The sequence below is a fragment of the Myiozetetes cayanensis genome, unplaced genomic scaffold (assembly GCF_022539395.1).
Source record: "Myiozetetes cayanensis isolate MyiCay16 unplaced genomic scaffold, myiCay2020 scf9, whole genome shotgun sequence".
NCBI lineage: Eukaryota > Metazoa > Chordata > Aves > Passeriformes > Tyrannidae > Myiozetetes > Myiozetetes cayanensis.
In genome coordinates, this window is record NW_026088185.1 from 36,929,004 (window position 1) to 36,946,082 (window position 17,079).

General features: G+C 44.0%; 2 protein-coding genes across 6 annotated transcripts in view; both read left to right on the plus strand.

Moving 5' to 3' along the window:
- LYPD6B (LY6/PLAUR domain containing 6B) overlaps nucleotides 1–2,901 on the plus strand; it is a 47,749-nt gene extending 44,848 nt beyond the window's left edge. For all 5 annotated transcript variants that reach the window (XM_050339718.1, XM_050339719.1, XM_050339717.1 and 2 more), the window contains one exon: nucleotides 1,182–2,901. In XM_050339718.1, coding sequence (XP_050195675.1) covers nucleotides 1,182–1,346 — 165 coding nt within the window. In that variant the 3' untranslated portion in view covers nucleotides 1,347–2,901. The remainder of the gene's footprint in view (nucleotides 1–1,181) is intronic.
- A 7,199-nt stretch (nucleotides 2,902–10,100) lies between these two features.
- LYPD6 (LY6/PLAUR domain containing 6) overlaps nucleotides 10,101–17,079 on the plus strand; it is a 43,764-nt gene continuing 36,785 nt past the window's right edge. Inside the window, exons 1-2 of the mRNA XM_050339712.1 lie at nucleotides 10,101–10,204; nucleotides 16,186–16,316. The gene's annotated coding sequence lies outside the window, so the exon portion shown is untranslated. The remainder of the gene's footprint in view (nucleotides 10,205–16,185; nucleotides 16,317–17,079) is intronic.

Genomic DNA, 17,079 nt, shown 5'->3' on the forward strand with positions numbered 1-17,079 from the left:
GGATCTGTCCATGTTAAATATTAAAGGATCTGTCCATGTTAAATGTAAAAACCATCTATGTGTTTTCTGAATCGATTTCCAGGGATTCCAACAGGTTTTGATGGACTGAGGGAATGAAATGACTTTGCAATCTGCCTTCTGTTTTCGTGGAATCATAAAATCACAGACTGCTTTGGGTTGGAAGGGACCTTAAAAGTCCTTTTGTTCCAACCCCCTGTGATGGGCAGGGATTTTATCTTAGAACAGTTCTTTGCCTTTGGATTAGATAAAAATTGGCATTTTATTCATTTGTTCTCTTGGCTTTTCTAGTAAGGAGGGTCAAGTAGGGAAAATTGTTTTCAGATACCCTTTTGGAAGTCAGCTGTGTCAGTGGTTCTGTGTGGCACTAAGAAACTGAAAAACAAGGTAGGAATTCAGCACACAGAGCAACACTGAATATAAAAGCTGAGGGAGAAAAATGAATGGGAACAACAGTTTTTATAACCAGAGTTTTTTAGTTTAAAAAGCTGAAACCTGAAATGTTCAAATGCAGGGTTTTAGCTCACGTGTTAGAAGGGGGAGCTCTGTTTTTTACAGTGACATCCCATCCCAGCCTGGTGTCAGCACCAGGAGATGAGTTGCTCCAGGAGGGCTGTGCCCACTATTTGGAAGAGATTTGATTGCTTGTATGTTTGATTTGGGGATGATTTGTAGCATAAATGCTCCTTCTGCTGCCCTGGGCCAGGCTGCCAGGGGGAGGTGATGGGTCTGTCCAGCTCAGCTTTGCAGCCAGTGGAAGGAACATTCATAGAATCACAGGATATGCTGAGTTGGAAGGGATCATCCAGGATCCAACAGGATCATCCAGTCCACTCCTGGCCTTGCTCAGACACCCCAACAATCCCTCCCTGTCCCTCAGAGCATTGTCCAAACCCTCCTGGAGCTCTGGCAGCCTTGGGGCTGTGCCCACTGCCCTGGGGAGCCTGTTCAGTGCCAACCACCCTCTGGGGGAAGAACCTTGTCCTGAGATCCACCCTGAGCCTGCCCTGGCACAGCTCCAGCCATTCCCTGGGTGCTGTCAACGCTCACAAGAGTAAAGGGATCAGTACCTGCCCCTCTGCTTCCCCTCTGCTTCCCCTCTGCAAGCCCCTGCTGAGCTCCCCTGTGTCCAGTGATGACCTTTTTTTCCCCCCCCTCTCCAGGAATGTGTTTCCTGCTGTGAGGGCATGATCTGCAACGTGGAGATCCCCACCAACGCCACCAACGCCGTGTTCGCCGTCCTGCACGCCCGGAGGACGTCGGGTGGCAGCAGGAGGACGGTCAGCGTGGCAGTGCTGCTGTCCCTCGTGGTGCTCACCCTGTCCTGACGCTGCCCCCCTCGCCAAAGACCCCCCTTGGGCCATCAGAACCGTCAGGATCGTCGAGGAGAGATCACTGGCGCTTCTCAGTGACAGAAAACGCCGGTGCACATCGCGAAGTCCTCGGATGTTTTAATCAAGATGCTTCAGGTGGCCCCCGGTATTTACAGATAAACCCCAGGACAACCCACTTTGACTGAGCAGGGGGGTGAACTCAAGTCATCATTTACTGGTTTGTGATGAAAATGCACATTTGCTTGGCAGTGTTTTTTTTGGACAGAGAGAACTGGGACAATCACTCTCCCAGCTGAGACGAGCAGGAACTTCGGATGGACGATGTGCTGATGTGGAAACTGCTTTTTAACTGTTCATAAAGGACACAGAGTTTCTTGTCTTGGTCAACAGGTGTATTTAAGCTTCTCTTTAGTCGTGGTTTTCACAGAGAACATACATGAGGGGACTTCTTCTGCTTTGATCAGGGCTGTAATTTCTACTGCCAGTAATGCAAAATGATCATTTATATCTTGCTTTTCTTTAAAATGTGTCGCCCTCCGCTTTTGAAACGGTGGGAAATGATGGAGGATTGCTAAAAATGACCAGAATTCCCGACCCCCTGCCCCAGAGGGGTGATTTTCTTGCAATTGAGTCTCCTCTCAGCTGGATATTCACCTTTGTGATGTTGGAATCCCATGACTTGGGAATGGCAGCTGCGGCCGAGCAGCTTTGTTGGCATGAAAATCATAAGTGGGCACTTGGTATAAATACAGAGAGAAGTCTCTGCTCTCTCTTGAGGTGCAAGGAGTTTCTCCCAGAAGGATCATTGTCCTTGGTGGATTCTGTAGGTGAGCACTGTTGGGTACCCCAGAGCTCTGGGCATCACCCTTGTGTAGCTTTGCCACCCCTGTTTGAAAGGTTTGGGCCAATATTCTGCTTTTCCTGACAATATTCTGGGGTTTCCTGTGGTTTATTTGCATGGTTTCACTGTCTGACTCCTCCTCATTTAGATGGTCGCTCCTCTCACTCATCAATGCACAGCCATAGCTTTAAATGCCCTTTGAACCTGAAAATAATTCATGAATAATGAATAATCCCTCAATTACTCCAGCTGAGGAAAGATAAGTGCATTTTTTTATGATATATATAAGCGTAATATGATATTTTTTTATTATTATTTACATTGCACTGAACAGCCTGTAGAGAGGTTTCTTTTTAAAAGCTTAAATACTGATAAATACTCCACTATTCAGTGTTGTTTGTGTGATGTTTCCTGTCTGCTGTTGTTACTGGTTTATATCTTCTCCAGAGATGGCACTTTCAATTAAAAATTATTCCAATATTCGCTGGTGGAAAACATTTGTGGTGACAAAAATTGCTTGGAAAACTCCTGGCAAAAAAAATCTTAGTTTGAATTAAATTCTCTCTTGGCCTCAGTACAGTTTGGAATTTCATCTGCTTTGGCTTTTCCCAGCTTTGGGGAATATTTACAGGTACCTTTCTGAAGGGTGATTTATCCTGGTAGAGCCACTCTGTGCCCAGAGATATTAAAAAGGACAAGAAAACTTGATTTAGTTTGCATTTCTCAAGCTTTGATTGCTGGAATCACTAATGGAGTGTAGTTTTGTAGTGTTTAAGTGGAAAGAAAATTTACTGTTGTATCTCATAGAATATCCTGAGGTGGAAGGGACCCCACAAGGATCATCAAAGCAAATCCCATCAAGAGAAGATGAAGGTTGAAAAAGAATAAATTAAAAATATAAGTATTTCAGAGCACAAAGGCATTTATGTAGGCTGGGAAAGGAATAAATATGTATAGGATTCACAATTATTTTAGAGTATTTCTATTTTGTGGTGGTTTGTTAAGGTTATTTTTAGCATCATCAGCTCTGTGTTGAGTTGCTTTTGAAGGAGGGAAAACTCAAGGTTTGAAGAGATTTGTGCAAGAAGAAATGGACTTTTTTTAGCTTTATGGGTGGGTTTGGGGGTTTTTATTGGGTGTTTTTTTTGACTCTTTTGATCTTCATGGATCCACCAGCCCAGGTTACTCCAAGCCACGTCCAACCTGGCCTTGGAGACTTCCAGGGATCCAGGGGCAGCCACAGCTTCTCTGCCCAACCTGTGCCAGGGCCTCATAGACAAGAATTCCTTCCCAATCTCCCATCTCTCCCTGCCCTCTGGCAGTGGGAAGCCATTCCCTGTGTCCTGTCCCTCCATGCCTTGTCCCCAGTCCCTCTCCAGCTCTCCTGGAGCCCCTTTAGGCCCTGCAAGGGGCTCTCAGGTGTCCCTGGATCCTTCTCTTCTCCAGGGGAACCCCCCCAGCTCTCCCAGCCTGGCTCCAGAGCAGAGGGATCCAGCCCTGGAGCATCTCCATGGCCTCCTCTGGCTCCTGGGCAGGGTTTGTCCACTCAGATTCCGAAAAATAGGAAATTCCTCCCTGGAGTGGATTCAGGGCTGTGCTGGGAGCGTTAATGGAGCTCCAGGGGCAGTTGTCATGTGCAGTTATCGGCTCTTACTGGCAGCAAATCAAATTCCTTACAGATGTCTGATGGGGAACATGATATTAATGAGTTTTCCCTGCAGCACCCCCCGAAGTGGGACATCATTCCTCCAGTCTGGAAAGCAGCCCAGGAGAGTTGTCAGTGAGAAGGAATTCCTGGAATTGATGGTTTTTCTCTTTGTTCGGAACAGAACATCACGGGGTTTATTTGGGGTTTTTTGGCAGTTGGTTTCGTGGTCCTTGGGGTGGTTTGTTCTTGGGGGGGTCTGGAAAATTGTTTTGAAGGGTTTTGTGTGTTTTTTGTGGGTCTTTTTTGTTTTGGGGTTTTTTGTTTGGTTTTTTTTTGGGGGGATTGTTTGTTTTTGGAAAGTTGTTTAGATCTACAAGTAGCACTTGTTCAAAGGAAAGCTTTTTAATTTGCTTTTAGAGGGCTATAATTTGATTATAATTTCATGGCTGAACGCATTTGCAGGCAAGTTTCAAAGGGCTACTTGAACTTAATTTTGGGTTTCCTTTGGTGTTTTCCATAGTTGTCATCTCTGTGGAAGTGAACTTTTGGAGGATGTCAGAGAATTCCAGGATGGTTTGGGTTGGAAGGGACCTTAAAACTCATTTATGTGTGTTTTATACATATATATATGTATATACATACATATGTGTGTATCTATTATGCTGTAATAGCTGGATTTCACCTAAATGGAATTATCTGATGCTTATGAACTTAAGGGGATTTTAACATTACTTTAGGTCCATATATGAAGAGTTAGTAAAATTAAAAGCAATTAGATGAAAAGTAATGAAAACAGATTAAAAAGAACCTGATGAATTGTTGATTAATCAACCTGATAATTGTTGATTAATCAACCTGATAATAGTTGATTATAGTTTTCATTTATCAGTGAGAGAACTGTCCCTCTCTCTGTGACCTCCTTCTGCCCAGAAAACTCAGAAATTCAGAAGATGTTTTGACTAATCCAATTAAAATATTTCTCTTAAAAACCAATGTGGCTTCAGCCCTGAATGTCAAAAATCAGCGGTGCCAGGAGGGGTTTGACTGAGTGACATTTGACTCCAAATTTATTCCTTTCTGTTTGTGAATTATTTCTGTTCCTGAGCTATGAATAAGAGTTCCACTCAGACACAGAAAACACGCCAAGTAATCCCAGACCTGCTCTTGGCACTCAGTGATCCCCCTTTTCTTCACATGGACTGTTAATAGTTACTAAAAACTGAAGGTTCTAAATCCCATCTGTCCATCCCTGAGTCTCAGGGCTTTCAGCAGCTGAAATGTTAAATTTGGAAGGTTTCATTTGAAACATTTCCCGGTTAAAATATCCTTTGAATTTCACATGCAACGATCCCAGAATGGTTTGTGTTGGAAGGGACCTTAAAGCTCATCAGCATAAAGGTTGTTGTGGGGAGTGAAAGTTGGATGAGGGGAGTGGGATGTTTGGGGAGGTCAGTATTCCATGGAGGGACAGGACACAGGGAATGGCTTCCCACTGCCAGAGGGCAGGGAGAGATGGGATATTGGGAAGGAATTGCTGGCTGGGAGGGTGAGCAGGCCCTGGCACAGGTTGGCCAGAGAAGCTGTGGCTGCCCCTGGATCCCTGGAAGTGTCCAAGGCCAGGTTGCAGCACCCTGGGCTGGTGGAAGGTGTGCCTGCCCATGGCAGGGGTGGAATGGGATGATCTTCAAGTTCCCTTCCCACCCAAACCATTCTGGGATTCTTATTTTGCATCATAAAATGTCAAACTTAACGCTCTGAGCCTGATCATCTCCTGGATCATCAGGAGAGCTGGTAAGGCCCTTCACTGGGGAGCTTTGTTTCACTGCCTTCCTCACTGAAAAATAACCTGAACTAAGTGTGGGGAAATGGGGAAATCCTGCAGAAATAGGAGGATTAGGAGAGTTGCAAGAATTGGGAGAGGACGAGCAAGGAAGGGTGGTGGGACAGCGGCGTCTGAGCTGTCCCTGCACAGCCTGGGGAGTGCTGGGTGGCCACACTCTCTGGAAAAGCCAATCCCAGAGAGATCTGAGAGTTGATGTGGGGGAGGAAAGGCAAAGCACGGTGGCAGCAAGAGGGAACTTGACTTCTGGAGGTGCTCATTCCAGCAGGATGAAGCGCGGTGGCGGTTGCGGAAATTGCCGCGGCGATTCATCCGTAAACTGCAGGGTGGGGGCTGGATTTGAAACCTGAAACCTTTTCTGGCTGGGCCAGGGAGAGAAGATTTGTGGGGAGGTGGGAGTTTGTACGTCCCAGTTGTGACAGTGGAGGCACTGACAGCGTGTGTTTGACTCAGAGGAGCTGAGGGTGCTTGGAGATGCTTCTGGAGACCCCTGGATTCCGGAAAATTAGTTATCCAGGGGGAAATCCTGCCCTCCACGAGGACTTTGGCACCGCACAGGTATCAGGACTATTTTCCATCTGTCATCAGGGCATCCAAAACAGTCATTATGCCCCAGCTTCCCTGCAACTGCTGTGGAATTTGCTGTCCTAAGGCAAGGAATTTCAGAGCTCCCTGACCTGACCTCCAGCCCTGGCTGCCATTCAATCCTGGAAATCTCTCAGGTACGAATCCAGCACGGGGAGGGGATTTTGGAGATGGTAAAAGTGACTGAATTACAGGGGTTTGTTGGTTGATTTTTTTTGTTCTTTGTTGTTTTATTTTTAACCCAAAAAATGAGATGGGGAGTAAACCTTTGGAGAAGGATCTTAGGGGTATAGATAAAAGAATGATCTGATGGATCAAAGTGATTGATGGATTCAAACCCCAATATACTGAGTTAATTTTTCCAGGTGGTTTATAATTGAGATGAAAAGGTTGTGGTATATTTAGATTAGTTGAAACAGTCACTGATCAGAGACAGAAAATAAAGGTACAAATGTGCTCTTATGCTTCTGCTTCCCTCTCCCTGGATTTGGGGGGGGGGCAAACCTGTTTGGCCTCAAGGCCCATAAAGAACTTGCTCCCTTTCATCTCACAGAAGGCATCAGGTGCTACTTTAAATCATGGAATCCCAAGGTTGGAAAGGACCTGAAGGATCACCTTATTTGAACCCCCTGCCGTGGGCAGGGACACCTTCCACTAATCCAGGTTGCTCCAAGCTCTGTCCAACCTGGCCTTGGACACTTCTAAGGATCCAGGGGCAGCCACAGCTTCTCTGCCCAACCTGTTGACATAATAACTATTTATTTAACATTAATTTAGTGTTACTCTTCCCCTGTGTTCTCAGCCCTGAGTCTGCTGGAAGCACATCTCCAGCACTTCCCCCACAACATCTGCCTTTTCAGCAGCTCAGAGCAGCCTCTTTTCCCAGGCAGTCCCAAACTGCCTGAGGTGATTTGGAGAGCTGTTATTAATCTTTCCTCGCAGAAGCAGCTTCCCTTAAGAGCTGAAATGGAGCCTGAATGCCAGTCAGGGTATCTCTCATTCATCTGACCTGTCTGTGCTGTCTTGTTGCCTCATCCCAGACCATCCCACCCGCGCCCCACCTGCTGCTGTTGGACCAACCAAGGCTCCAGAAGTGGCAAAGACACACAGAGCCTTCACTTTTGCACCTCATTTTCATGTACTGATGGATTATATCTATATTTTATATTTTTTTTTCCTTGTGATGAGCCTTGCAGGACCCTTTGAAAGCCACCAGAAGTGTTTTAGGGTGTGATTTTTCAGCTCTGTGGGCTCCCTACATTTCCCCTATGTCACAGGCCATACAAGAATCATGGCACACGTGGGGTTTATTCTGCTTTTTTTTCCTGGCCAAAAACTGGAGGCGAAGATCCATCAAAGAGGGAAGAATTTACGTGGGGCCTCAGGCTAAAAACTCTCAGGTTTCTTCCTCACTCACGGAGTGAAGCGAAAAGATCCATCTGACAAAAAAAACCAGCACCCAAACTTCAGAAAATAAACTGCTGGTGAGTGCTGGGCAGGAAAATTGCCTTCTAGGCAAAAAAAAATTCCATTTTTGGTTTATTCTCGTGGCTTGCTTTGGTTCTTAGCAGGAAGGACCTGCACAGGTAAATTAATGCATTAAAATGGAATGATTTTTGTTCCTCTGAACTGCAAGTTTTATTTTAGATGGTTTATCTTTGTGCCACTGACTTTTGGGAGATTTTGTTAGTTGTTTCTTTGTCCCTTTAGCCAGATTTCAGGACATACACGTATCAGAGGTAATTTTGTATACAATAATTTAAGAGATACAATTTTATACAGCCTTGTCTGACACTGATGCCCTCCAGAACCATAATATATATATTATAAGTATATATAAATATATAAATATATGTATATAAATATATGTATATAAATATATAATATATAATATATATAATTGATACATAATATATTATATATTTATATACATGTATTTTTATATATACTTATATATATTATATAATATATATAATACATATATAATTACTTGTAAAGTAATAATACATAGAAATAAATAGAAATGTAAACTAGATATATAAAAATAAATATAAATATGTTAAAAGTGGTAATAAATGTTAATGTAATTAAATCAGGCACTGCAATAAGCTGCACATTTGTCATCCCAGCCAGTTTTGTGTAACCCTGAAACGAGGCTTCTCGTGGCATTATAAATTTAATTTCTGGGACCCTGAAGTACCCAAATGTCCTTTCCAAATTGGAGATATTATAAGGTTATAATTGATAACTGAAGGTTATAACGTGGGGGATGTGGGAGCTCCGAGATGGTCCTGAGGGAAAGGGGAACCCATTGACCAGCCTGGAAAAGTTGGCTTTGATAATTTTTGGGACAGATTTTGAAGGATTTTTTTTATTGTAAAATACAGACAGTAGCAACTTTGAAATCTGGCCCTGAGGAGGAGCCTGTTTGATACTAAAAAGGGAGAAGAACTTGGGCCACCCCCTCATATCTCCAATTTGGAAAGGACATTTTGGTACTTCAGGGTCCCAGAAATTAAATTTATAATGCCATGAGAAGCCTCGTTTCAGGGTTACACAGTCCCTGGTTTAATTACATTGCCATTTATTAACCTTTTCAACATTATTTATTTATAGATTACTTTTATATATTTATAAATATATATTTATAGTATTTATTATATATTATTAAAATTGTAACACTATTTATTGACCTTTTAAACATTATTCATGAACCTATTTAACATTATTATTATTGTTAACCTTTTAACATTATAATTGATTTAAATTTTTAATATTATTAACATCGATAACTTAAAATTACAGGAGCATTTAATTGCTAATTAAACCAGGCTTGGTGCCTGCTGATACATCCCCAGCACCCCCCTGACACTATAAATATGTATTTTACAGGAGACCAAATACAGAATTACGTGGTGGAACTGCAGGAGAATAATTAGAATTAGTCAAATATTTTAAAAATGCCGATTTGGGGGTTTTTTCCACCCCAAATCTTTGTGATGAGCAAAGCCCCTGAACGTGAAATGCAGCCTCCTCTGGAGCTCTTAAATGCACGGTAATTACATCAAATTTGCTCAACTCTTCCCCCCTATCCCTTGAAATCTAAGAGAGGCAGAATGTGGTGCTGGACACGGGGATTGATGGAGCCCTCGATAGGCCCAGAGCAGCTCAATAGCTCTGTGTTCCCTCCCTGGATTCCCTCAGTATTCCCATTGTTCCCTCCCAACGTGGTAAATGCAAGGGGATGGTGGGAGTGCAGTGCTGAGGAGGAAAAGGTGTTTCACCTGCTCGCTGAGGAAAAAAAAAAAAAATCACATTTTTAGTGCTGGTTTTAACCCCCAGCGATGCAGGATTCATTTTCCAGCGGAAAATGAATGGTTTTTATGCTGTGATGCCTTTTAAAAACCCAACTGTGCTCCCTGTTAGGAGGGGTGATCCCAAAAGTGGTGTAACCCAAGCGTTGGGCACTGATATGGGGGCAACAATGGTGTTATTCATGCTGGGCTTCAGGGATTGGAAATGTGTGATTGCAGAGGCTGCACTGCTGCATTTGAGAAAATGGGGGCTGTGATCTACTCCATATTTATTTGGGGGGGTGGGGGGAAATAGCATTTTTCATTCCCCAGGCAGATCTGTTAAACAATTTCCTAAGTGCTGGGAATGCTGAAAATCAAATGCAGTAATATACCTAATATATCTAATATATCTAATATATCTGATAATATATGGGACCAAAATGCTGGGTTTGGGGGATCTGATCTAAGCTGCATAAATTGGTGATAACACTTTGTGCTTCCAAACAGCTTTTTCCCCCCCAGCCCCTCCCCGTTTGAGGTCTGATTCTCTGGGATGTCAAAGCTGAAAAGTGATGATTCCACTCTGGATGGAGACCTGAGTACCACGCCGTGGGTTTGGAATTCTGGCTGAATATCCTGAAGGTACGAAAGGACCCAGCTCTGTTTTCCAAAATTCAGCAAGTGAGGGGAAACAGCATCAAAACAAGGTGCTCTTCCTCAAACCAGGGACAGAGAGAGGTGGCCAAACTCAGCTTACACAGCCTTAAAGGAGGTTTTTCCAGAAGCATTTTAGAGCTGGTGTTGTAGGAAAAAAAAACACAACGAAAAGAATGATTTTTAGATTTGCAGCTTTTCCTTTGCATCTTTCTGGGGATAAAACCACAGAATGGTTTGGGTTGGAAGGACCTTAAAGCTCATCATTGTTCTTAAGCAAACTCTTATGGTTTGCTGTATTCATTATTTAAAATCTAGATTTAAAATCAATGTTAACCATCTAAAATCGATGTTTAAAATCATTATTCATTACTTAAAATTGGTATTTAACATGAATGTGCATTGTTTAAAATCTATAAAGAAGGGCATTTGGGCTCCAGCCTAGGTAGACCTGGCTACTACAGCCAACCAAGTAGCCCATGTAGAGAATTTTGGCCACTTGGAAAGGCAAAATATGGATGCAGGTGCATTCAGAAATATCATAAAACTATTTACAGAGGTGCAGAAAAGCCAAGTGCGAGTTTATATGGCGAGTTAAAGATTGGCAGTGGTAAAAGTGCTGCAGGAAAAGGTGGAGCCAGAGAAATAAAGGCTTGGGATTTCAGGAGAGACTTGAATGTGGAACATTATGAACCACTGTGGGAAGAATTAAGCCCTGAATTTGGAATTCCACTGGGAATAAAGCAGGTTCAGTGTTTAGCAGCAAACTAAATTTGGTAAAAGATTCACTCACTGCCTGTGCTTAGAACAAAGAAAAAAATAGAAGGAAATAGTCCAAGTCAAGAGAAATGTTGAAATGTCGCTGGAGAGGGCAGGACCAGGACAAGGCTCCCCAAATCACAGCCAGGACAATGAAACTGTGGCTTTTGTATGGGTTGGAGCAGAAAAGACCGTGGTTATCTGGGCTGGAGGGTAAAATAACACCCCTGGGAGCAGCTGAGACCCTAAACCAACGCTCTGGTTTCAGTCCAGGGTGAAGCTTTGGTGTCTCACTGAAGCTGAGAAAACGAGAGGGGGAACCCTCTTCTCCTTCTTCACCCCACTACTTGTTAAAAATGAACTGAAATCTGGACAAACAACCCTTGGAGAGGGCACAGTTCTGCCCCACTGCCATGGCTATTGCCAAATTTTCAGGATGAGTCCCAAGAGGAGAGGACCTTCCTGCAGGGAAAGGTCAGGGATGGGGAGTTCTCTGCGTCTGAACAAAAGCATCTCCAAGGGTTTGCACAGAGAGTGGGCTCCAAATCAAGGTGCTGTGAGGGGAAAGAGTCTGGTGATTAAATATCCTTCCACAGGGGTGACAAATTCCCTTCCATATTCAGGTTTGGGGCTCAAACATCTGGAAGAATTCCTTGCCACAGGAACTGCTGTTTGTGTTTAGTCAAGGCCAGGTTTGCACAGGATCTGGTTTTATAGAAAGGTGGTTTGGTCAGAGCCTTGATTTATAATGTAAAGGGAAGAAAAAAAACCCTCTTGCTGACAGTTCACTGGCAAAAAAATCGTTATGAGAGGGTTTTTGGAACTTGATCTTTTCACCACTCATTAAAATCTTCACCCATAAATCAGTTCAGACACCAGCAGACAGGTGGAAGGATTTGGGGTGTGCAAATGCAACTAATGCAGCTGGTCTGCAAGTGTGAGGTCAGTGTGACATTAGCAGTGACATCTTTGGTTGTGGGACAGCCTCTCCCTCTCTTAAAATGCCCCTCCACTCCTAGTCCACGAGAATGGGATTAATTCTTGTCTTTAGAATGAGTGCTTTCATAAATTTCTCCATTAATATAACATCACCCTTGTCATTAATCATCTTCCATTAGCAAAACCTGCTCTTGGAGGAATTTCATTTCATGTTCCCCTCCTCCCCAGTTTCTGCTATTAATCTTAAAGGCAGTCATCTCTTCCCAGCTTTTCAGATTAACAAGATAAATTATTCACTAATGTGTTGGGAAAACAAGTTAGAACTCCCAAACACTACTTGGAGCGTCCTGTGCCCCTGGGAAGGGTCGGGGACAGCTGATCCCTGTAAAGTCTTGTGCTGTCCAAGCAGTGAGAGGTGGAGCAGATGTTCCTCCTGGTGCTGTTTGCAGAGGGTGTTCCAGAGGGGTTCTGGTGTCTGACTGCAGGGAATGCCTGTGGGTCAACTTGCCAGTAGGTGCAGCTGGTATTGGGGATCTCAAGAAGACTCAGGGAGGTGGGTAAGGAGGCAACTCTGCTCCCTCAGCTTCTTCTAACCTGGACTGGAAGATGGATGAGGGCAAGGAAAGCTCTTCCTATTTTCCCTGCCCTCTCTATCAGGATTTTTTTGCTCCTGTTTAGTTTGAGTAGTTTTTGCTGCATTGGGATGTTCACTCCAAGGCCAGGTTGGACAGGGCTTGGAGCAGCCTGGGTTAGTGGAAGGTGTCCCTGCCCATGGAATGAGATCTTTAAGGTTCCTCCCAAGCCAAACCAGTCTGGGATTCTGTTGTGAACAGGCTGAATAGATGGTCCCTTGTGAACCTTCAGGGAACCTTTCACTCTGTCAGAAGATGTCTGTGGGTTGAACAGCTCTCACCCATCAGACCTTTCCCTGAAGGTCATGAGGTCTGAGCTCTGTTCTTTCTTGTTTCTCTCTTTGATGCTTTTCCTCCTCTGCTGGTTCGGCCTCTCTGTCTCTCTCTGTTCTCCCCCTGTTCCTGTCCTGTCCTAAAGTGCCAGTGTGGGAGGCTGTGGGTGTCTCCAGGGCAGAAGGCTCTGGGAAGCAGGACAGGGGTGGGCAGAGATAGAAGACAGGGAAAAGCAGGAGGAAGAGTCTGTGTGTGAGGCTGAAGGCAACAGGGAAGCACTGGAGGGTCCTGTATGAGCTACAAGACCATGAGAGCCTTTCTACCCCTCCAGCTGTGGGTCCAGATATCCCTCTGATGAACCTGTTCCAGCTGCCAGCTGGACTGAATACCAGTCTAAAACTACTTTGGAAACATGGAATGGTTTGTGCTGGAAGGGACCTTAAAGCCAATCCCGCTCCACTCCCTGCCACGGGCAGGGACACCTTCCACTAGCCCAGGTTGCTCCATCCTGGCCTTGGACACTCCCAGGGATCCAGGGGCAGCCAGAGCTTCTCTGCCCAACCTGTGCCAGGGCTTCCCCACCCTCACCACAAGCATTTTAAGCATATACATATATATATTTTCAAGCATGTGAGGAGCCCAACTGAATCCAATTTTGGGGCTGGACCGTGGTAGGTGAGCTGAGGAGCTTCATGGCCAGGAACGAGGCATTCCCATTCCTTGGTATTCCCAGTGCTGCTGTTTGGCAGAGCATTCATTATCCTTCAACAGGCAGGATTTTAGCCATTATGTTTCTGGTGAAAGTAAATCATCTGGGCGATGAAAATTTCCGGGATGAAAATAGTCCAGACAAGATCGGTTTCCACTGAGCTATTTTAAGAAGAGAATCAGTCAAGTGACAGCTAATGAGCTTGAAATTATGCCAAAAAAAAATTATCAACAGGAAAAAAAAAAAAAAAGTGTAAAAAGAGTTTATTTAACTCCCACTGGTTTCACTCCCAGAGAAGCAATTTATCACATTCAGTACTGGATACTCAGAATCAAGATCTGAAGAAAAAAAGAATTAAACGAAGAAACGCGAGGAGAGCGCGTTTAAAACTTATCGAGACATCTGCGTATTCCAATGGGGGAAAAAACCAGAAAAATCTTTGGAAAGCAACCCTTTAGCAGCCTGGCTGCAAGCAGGGATGGGGAAAGGGCCGGGTTTCAGGGGAGTTTGGCAGTTTGGGAGCCCTCGGTGTGTTGCCCAGTTACTATCGGGGAGCGTTTGTGGCAGATCTCATCTCGCATTCCTCGCTCCCGATCCCTGTCCCTCCCAGCTGAGGGAATTCAGCGCCGCGCTGATGCAATTTTACAGCTCCTCTGGTTGCCGAGGAGGAGCAGACAGCTCGGCTCCGGGGCTGGGAGCACAGAGGGTTACCGGGGAGTAAACAGGATAAACTGTGTTTGTCCTTCAGGCTCCTTACACATCCTTCCAAATATCCCCTGTTCACCCTCCAGGGAAGAAGATTTCCAGGTACAGTTGTAATCCCATGAATCAATTGTAAGATTCCTTAGAAATTGCTATTATTTAATATAAAAATGTAAAGTTTTTCTTTTATATATATAATTTATAATGTTTATGATACGATATGATCTTATACATGTGCAAGGGGCTGGAATTATGGGACAAGGGGAATGGTTTCCCACTACCAGAAGGCGGGGGTAGATGGAATATTGGGAAGGAATTGCTGGCTGGGAGGGTGGGCAGGCCCTGGCACAGGTTGGGCAGAGAAGCTGTGGCTGCCCCTGGATCCCTGGAAGTGTCCAAGGCCAGGTTGGAGCACCCTGGGCCAGTGGAAGGTGTCCCTGCCCATGGAATGGGATGGAACAAAACAATCCTTAATTTCCCTTCCAACCCCAACCATCCTAGGATTCCATGATTCTATGATCATCTGATTAATATTCCAAATAATTTCTGGCATTTGTAACGTTTTAACAGTTGGATCCTTGATTAGGTACCAAGAAAATACCTCTGTTTAAATTCTCACTAATCCATGTCCCACACAGCTTTTAAATCCCCCAGGGCTGGTGAATCCAGCACCTCAGGATCATCAGTGCTGGATTTGTATCCACGTGCACAGCATTGGAAACAGCCAGGAACTCTCTCCTCAGCCCAAAAAGATGCTCCAGAGTGGGAGGAAAATATAGCTGGGCTTTTATAGCTCTGTCCCTCTCTCTTCTGAGTGACTTTTAGGATCACTCACCAGCTCAGCACTGGATCCACTCTGTCCAGCTGTCCTGTTCCATTCAAATTCCCAAAGTTTCTCTCATAAAGATTCCTTTTAGGCAGCTTGGGAGCAGCTTAGAAGAAAATTAAGAAAACAAAGATGTGATCTTGGAGTGGCACCTCATAATGAGACCTCTGAGGTTCCCAAACTGTCTCATTAATTTGCACCAACTGCAGACTTCCAAAATTACAAAAGGATTTTCTCTCCTAGCCCAGAAATAGTCTGTGCTTGGAGTATCACACGTTGTCTCCATCCTCTTGGCTTCTTCCCAAAGCAGCTCCTCTTGGCGTGCTGCACTTGATGGGAATGATATTGCAGGAAATAATAAATCTGCTGTGGGCTCTCAAAGCAAGCTGACATAATCAGACAGGGGGAGTTTATTTTATTTTTTAAGAATGTAGGAGGAACACAGATGTCATTTTGGACCATTAGCATCTGAATTGTAAAGACGTGCAAAGAAGTTCCCAAATGGCTTTCCCCCATTTGTCTGTTTATTTTTTTTTAATTTGATAATTAAAAAATATTAATATGTTGATAGAATTTAATTATGGGGAAAATTAGATTTATTTTATTTTTCTTGTAGAGTCATAGAATGGTTTGGGTTGGAAGGGAAATTGAGGATCATTTTGTTCCACCACCTTCCACTATCCCAAGTTGCTCCAACCTGGCCTTGGACACTTCCAGGGCTCCAGGGGCAGCCACAGCTGCTGTTGACACTAAATGAATTTCAGTGCTGTAATATTTCAATTCTAGGTGGGAAGAGCAAAAAAAAAGCAAGAAATCCTCTAAAGTTGTATTTAAAAAAAAAATCCTCAGGAGTTTTCCCATGTTTCCAATTTTATGAGGAGTGGCTGGAGCTCAGAGCTCTGGGGTTCTTCCCAACTTGCCCCCAGACTGCAATGAAACCCCACAAAGCCTCCAACCAAACCCCTCATTAGTCTCATAATTAGTTTTCACTCTGCTAAACAAAGCCCTGGTGCTACTCCCACTTAATAAGAGGCACTCAGGGTCTCTTTAATGCCTGTCACTTGTCTGCCTGCTCTTTGCAACCCAAAAATTGCTCCACTAACTCTCTATTTTTATGCTTTCTCTCAAGGGTCTGTGCTTTTTGGGGCTGATGGTTTAGAAGTGCCCCTTCATCCAGCAAAAAACCCTCCCAGCTGGAGCTGCTGCTCGGGGCCTGCCTCTGGAATTCCCTCCCTGGCACAGAGGAAGAACACCCACACAGTAAGTTGTTTGCTGGGCTGGAAGTGGAGTTTATCAATTGTGGGGTGTGTTGTTCAAACACACCACGCCCCCTTCAGTACCTCCAACCACCCAACCTGGCCTTGAACCCTTCCAGGGATGTGGCAGCCTCTTTGGGAAACCTGGAATTGCTCCATGGCTTCGAGACATTCCTGCTTTTCCCCCCTCCATTTTTCCTTCACCTGCCCATCTTTCTAATTCCATTATTTCCTGTAATACTTTCTTGTTAATTTGATGTATTATTTTTTTAAATTAAACTAGAAATATGTTGTATTTTTTTCCTATTAAGCCAGTCCCTCTCAAAGGGATGTCCAAAAGGAATTATGTCTGAGAGGTATTGAAAATTAAGGAGTGCTGAACTGATATGAAATCCTTTTATTTTGGAGATCACTTTGGTGGTTGGGGTGTTAAACTGGACAGAATTAAAACTTTTCATTGGTTAGATTTTTCACTCTCCTTAAGTGATACTTAATCCAGGAAGTTTGAAGTCAAATGAAGGATACAGGAATTCCCAGTATCTCCTGTTCTTCCTAAAGTGCTGTGATTTAATGATATGTTTCCAGTTTTACTACTGGGAAAGCAGTTTCCAATTGCTGGAGACCAGCAACACCACAGATTTTTTACTTCCATTCCCCCTGTAGGACTGGAAAATTCAGTTTTAATGTAGACTCCTCATTCAGTCTTCCAGCTCTGAGCATCTGCTGAACGTTATTAAATGCTGTTAATTATGTCACTAATTCCATGT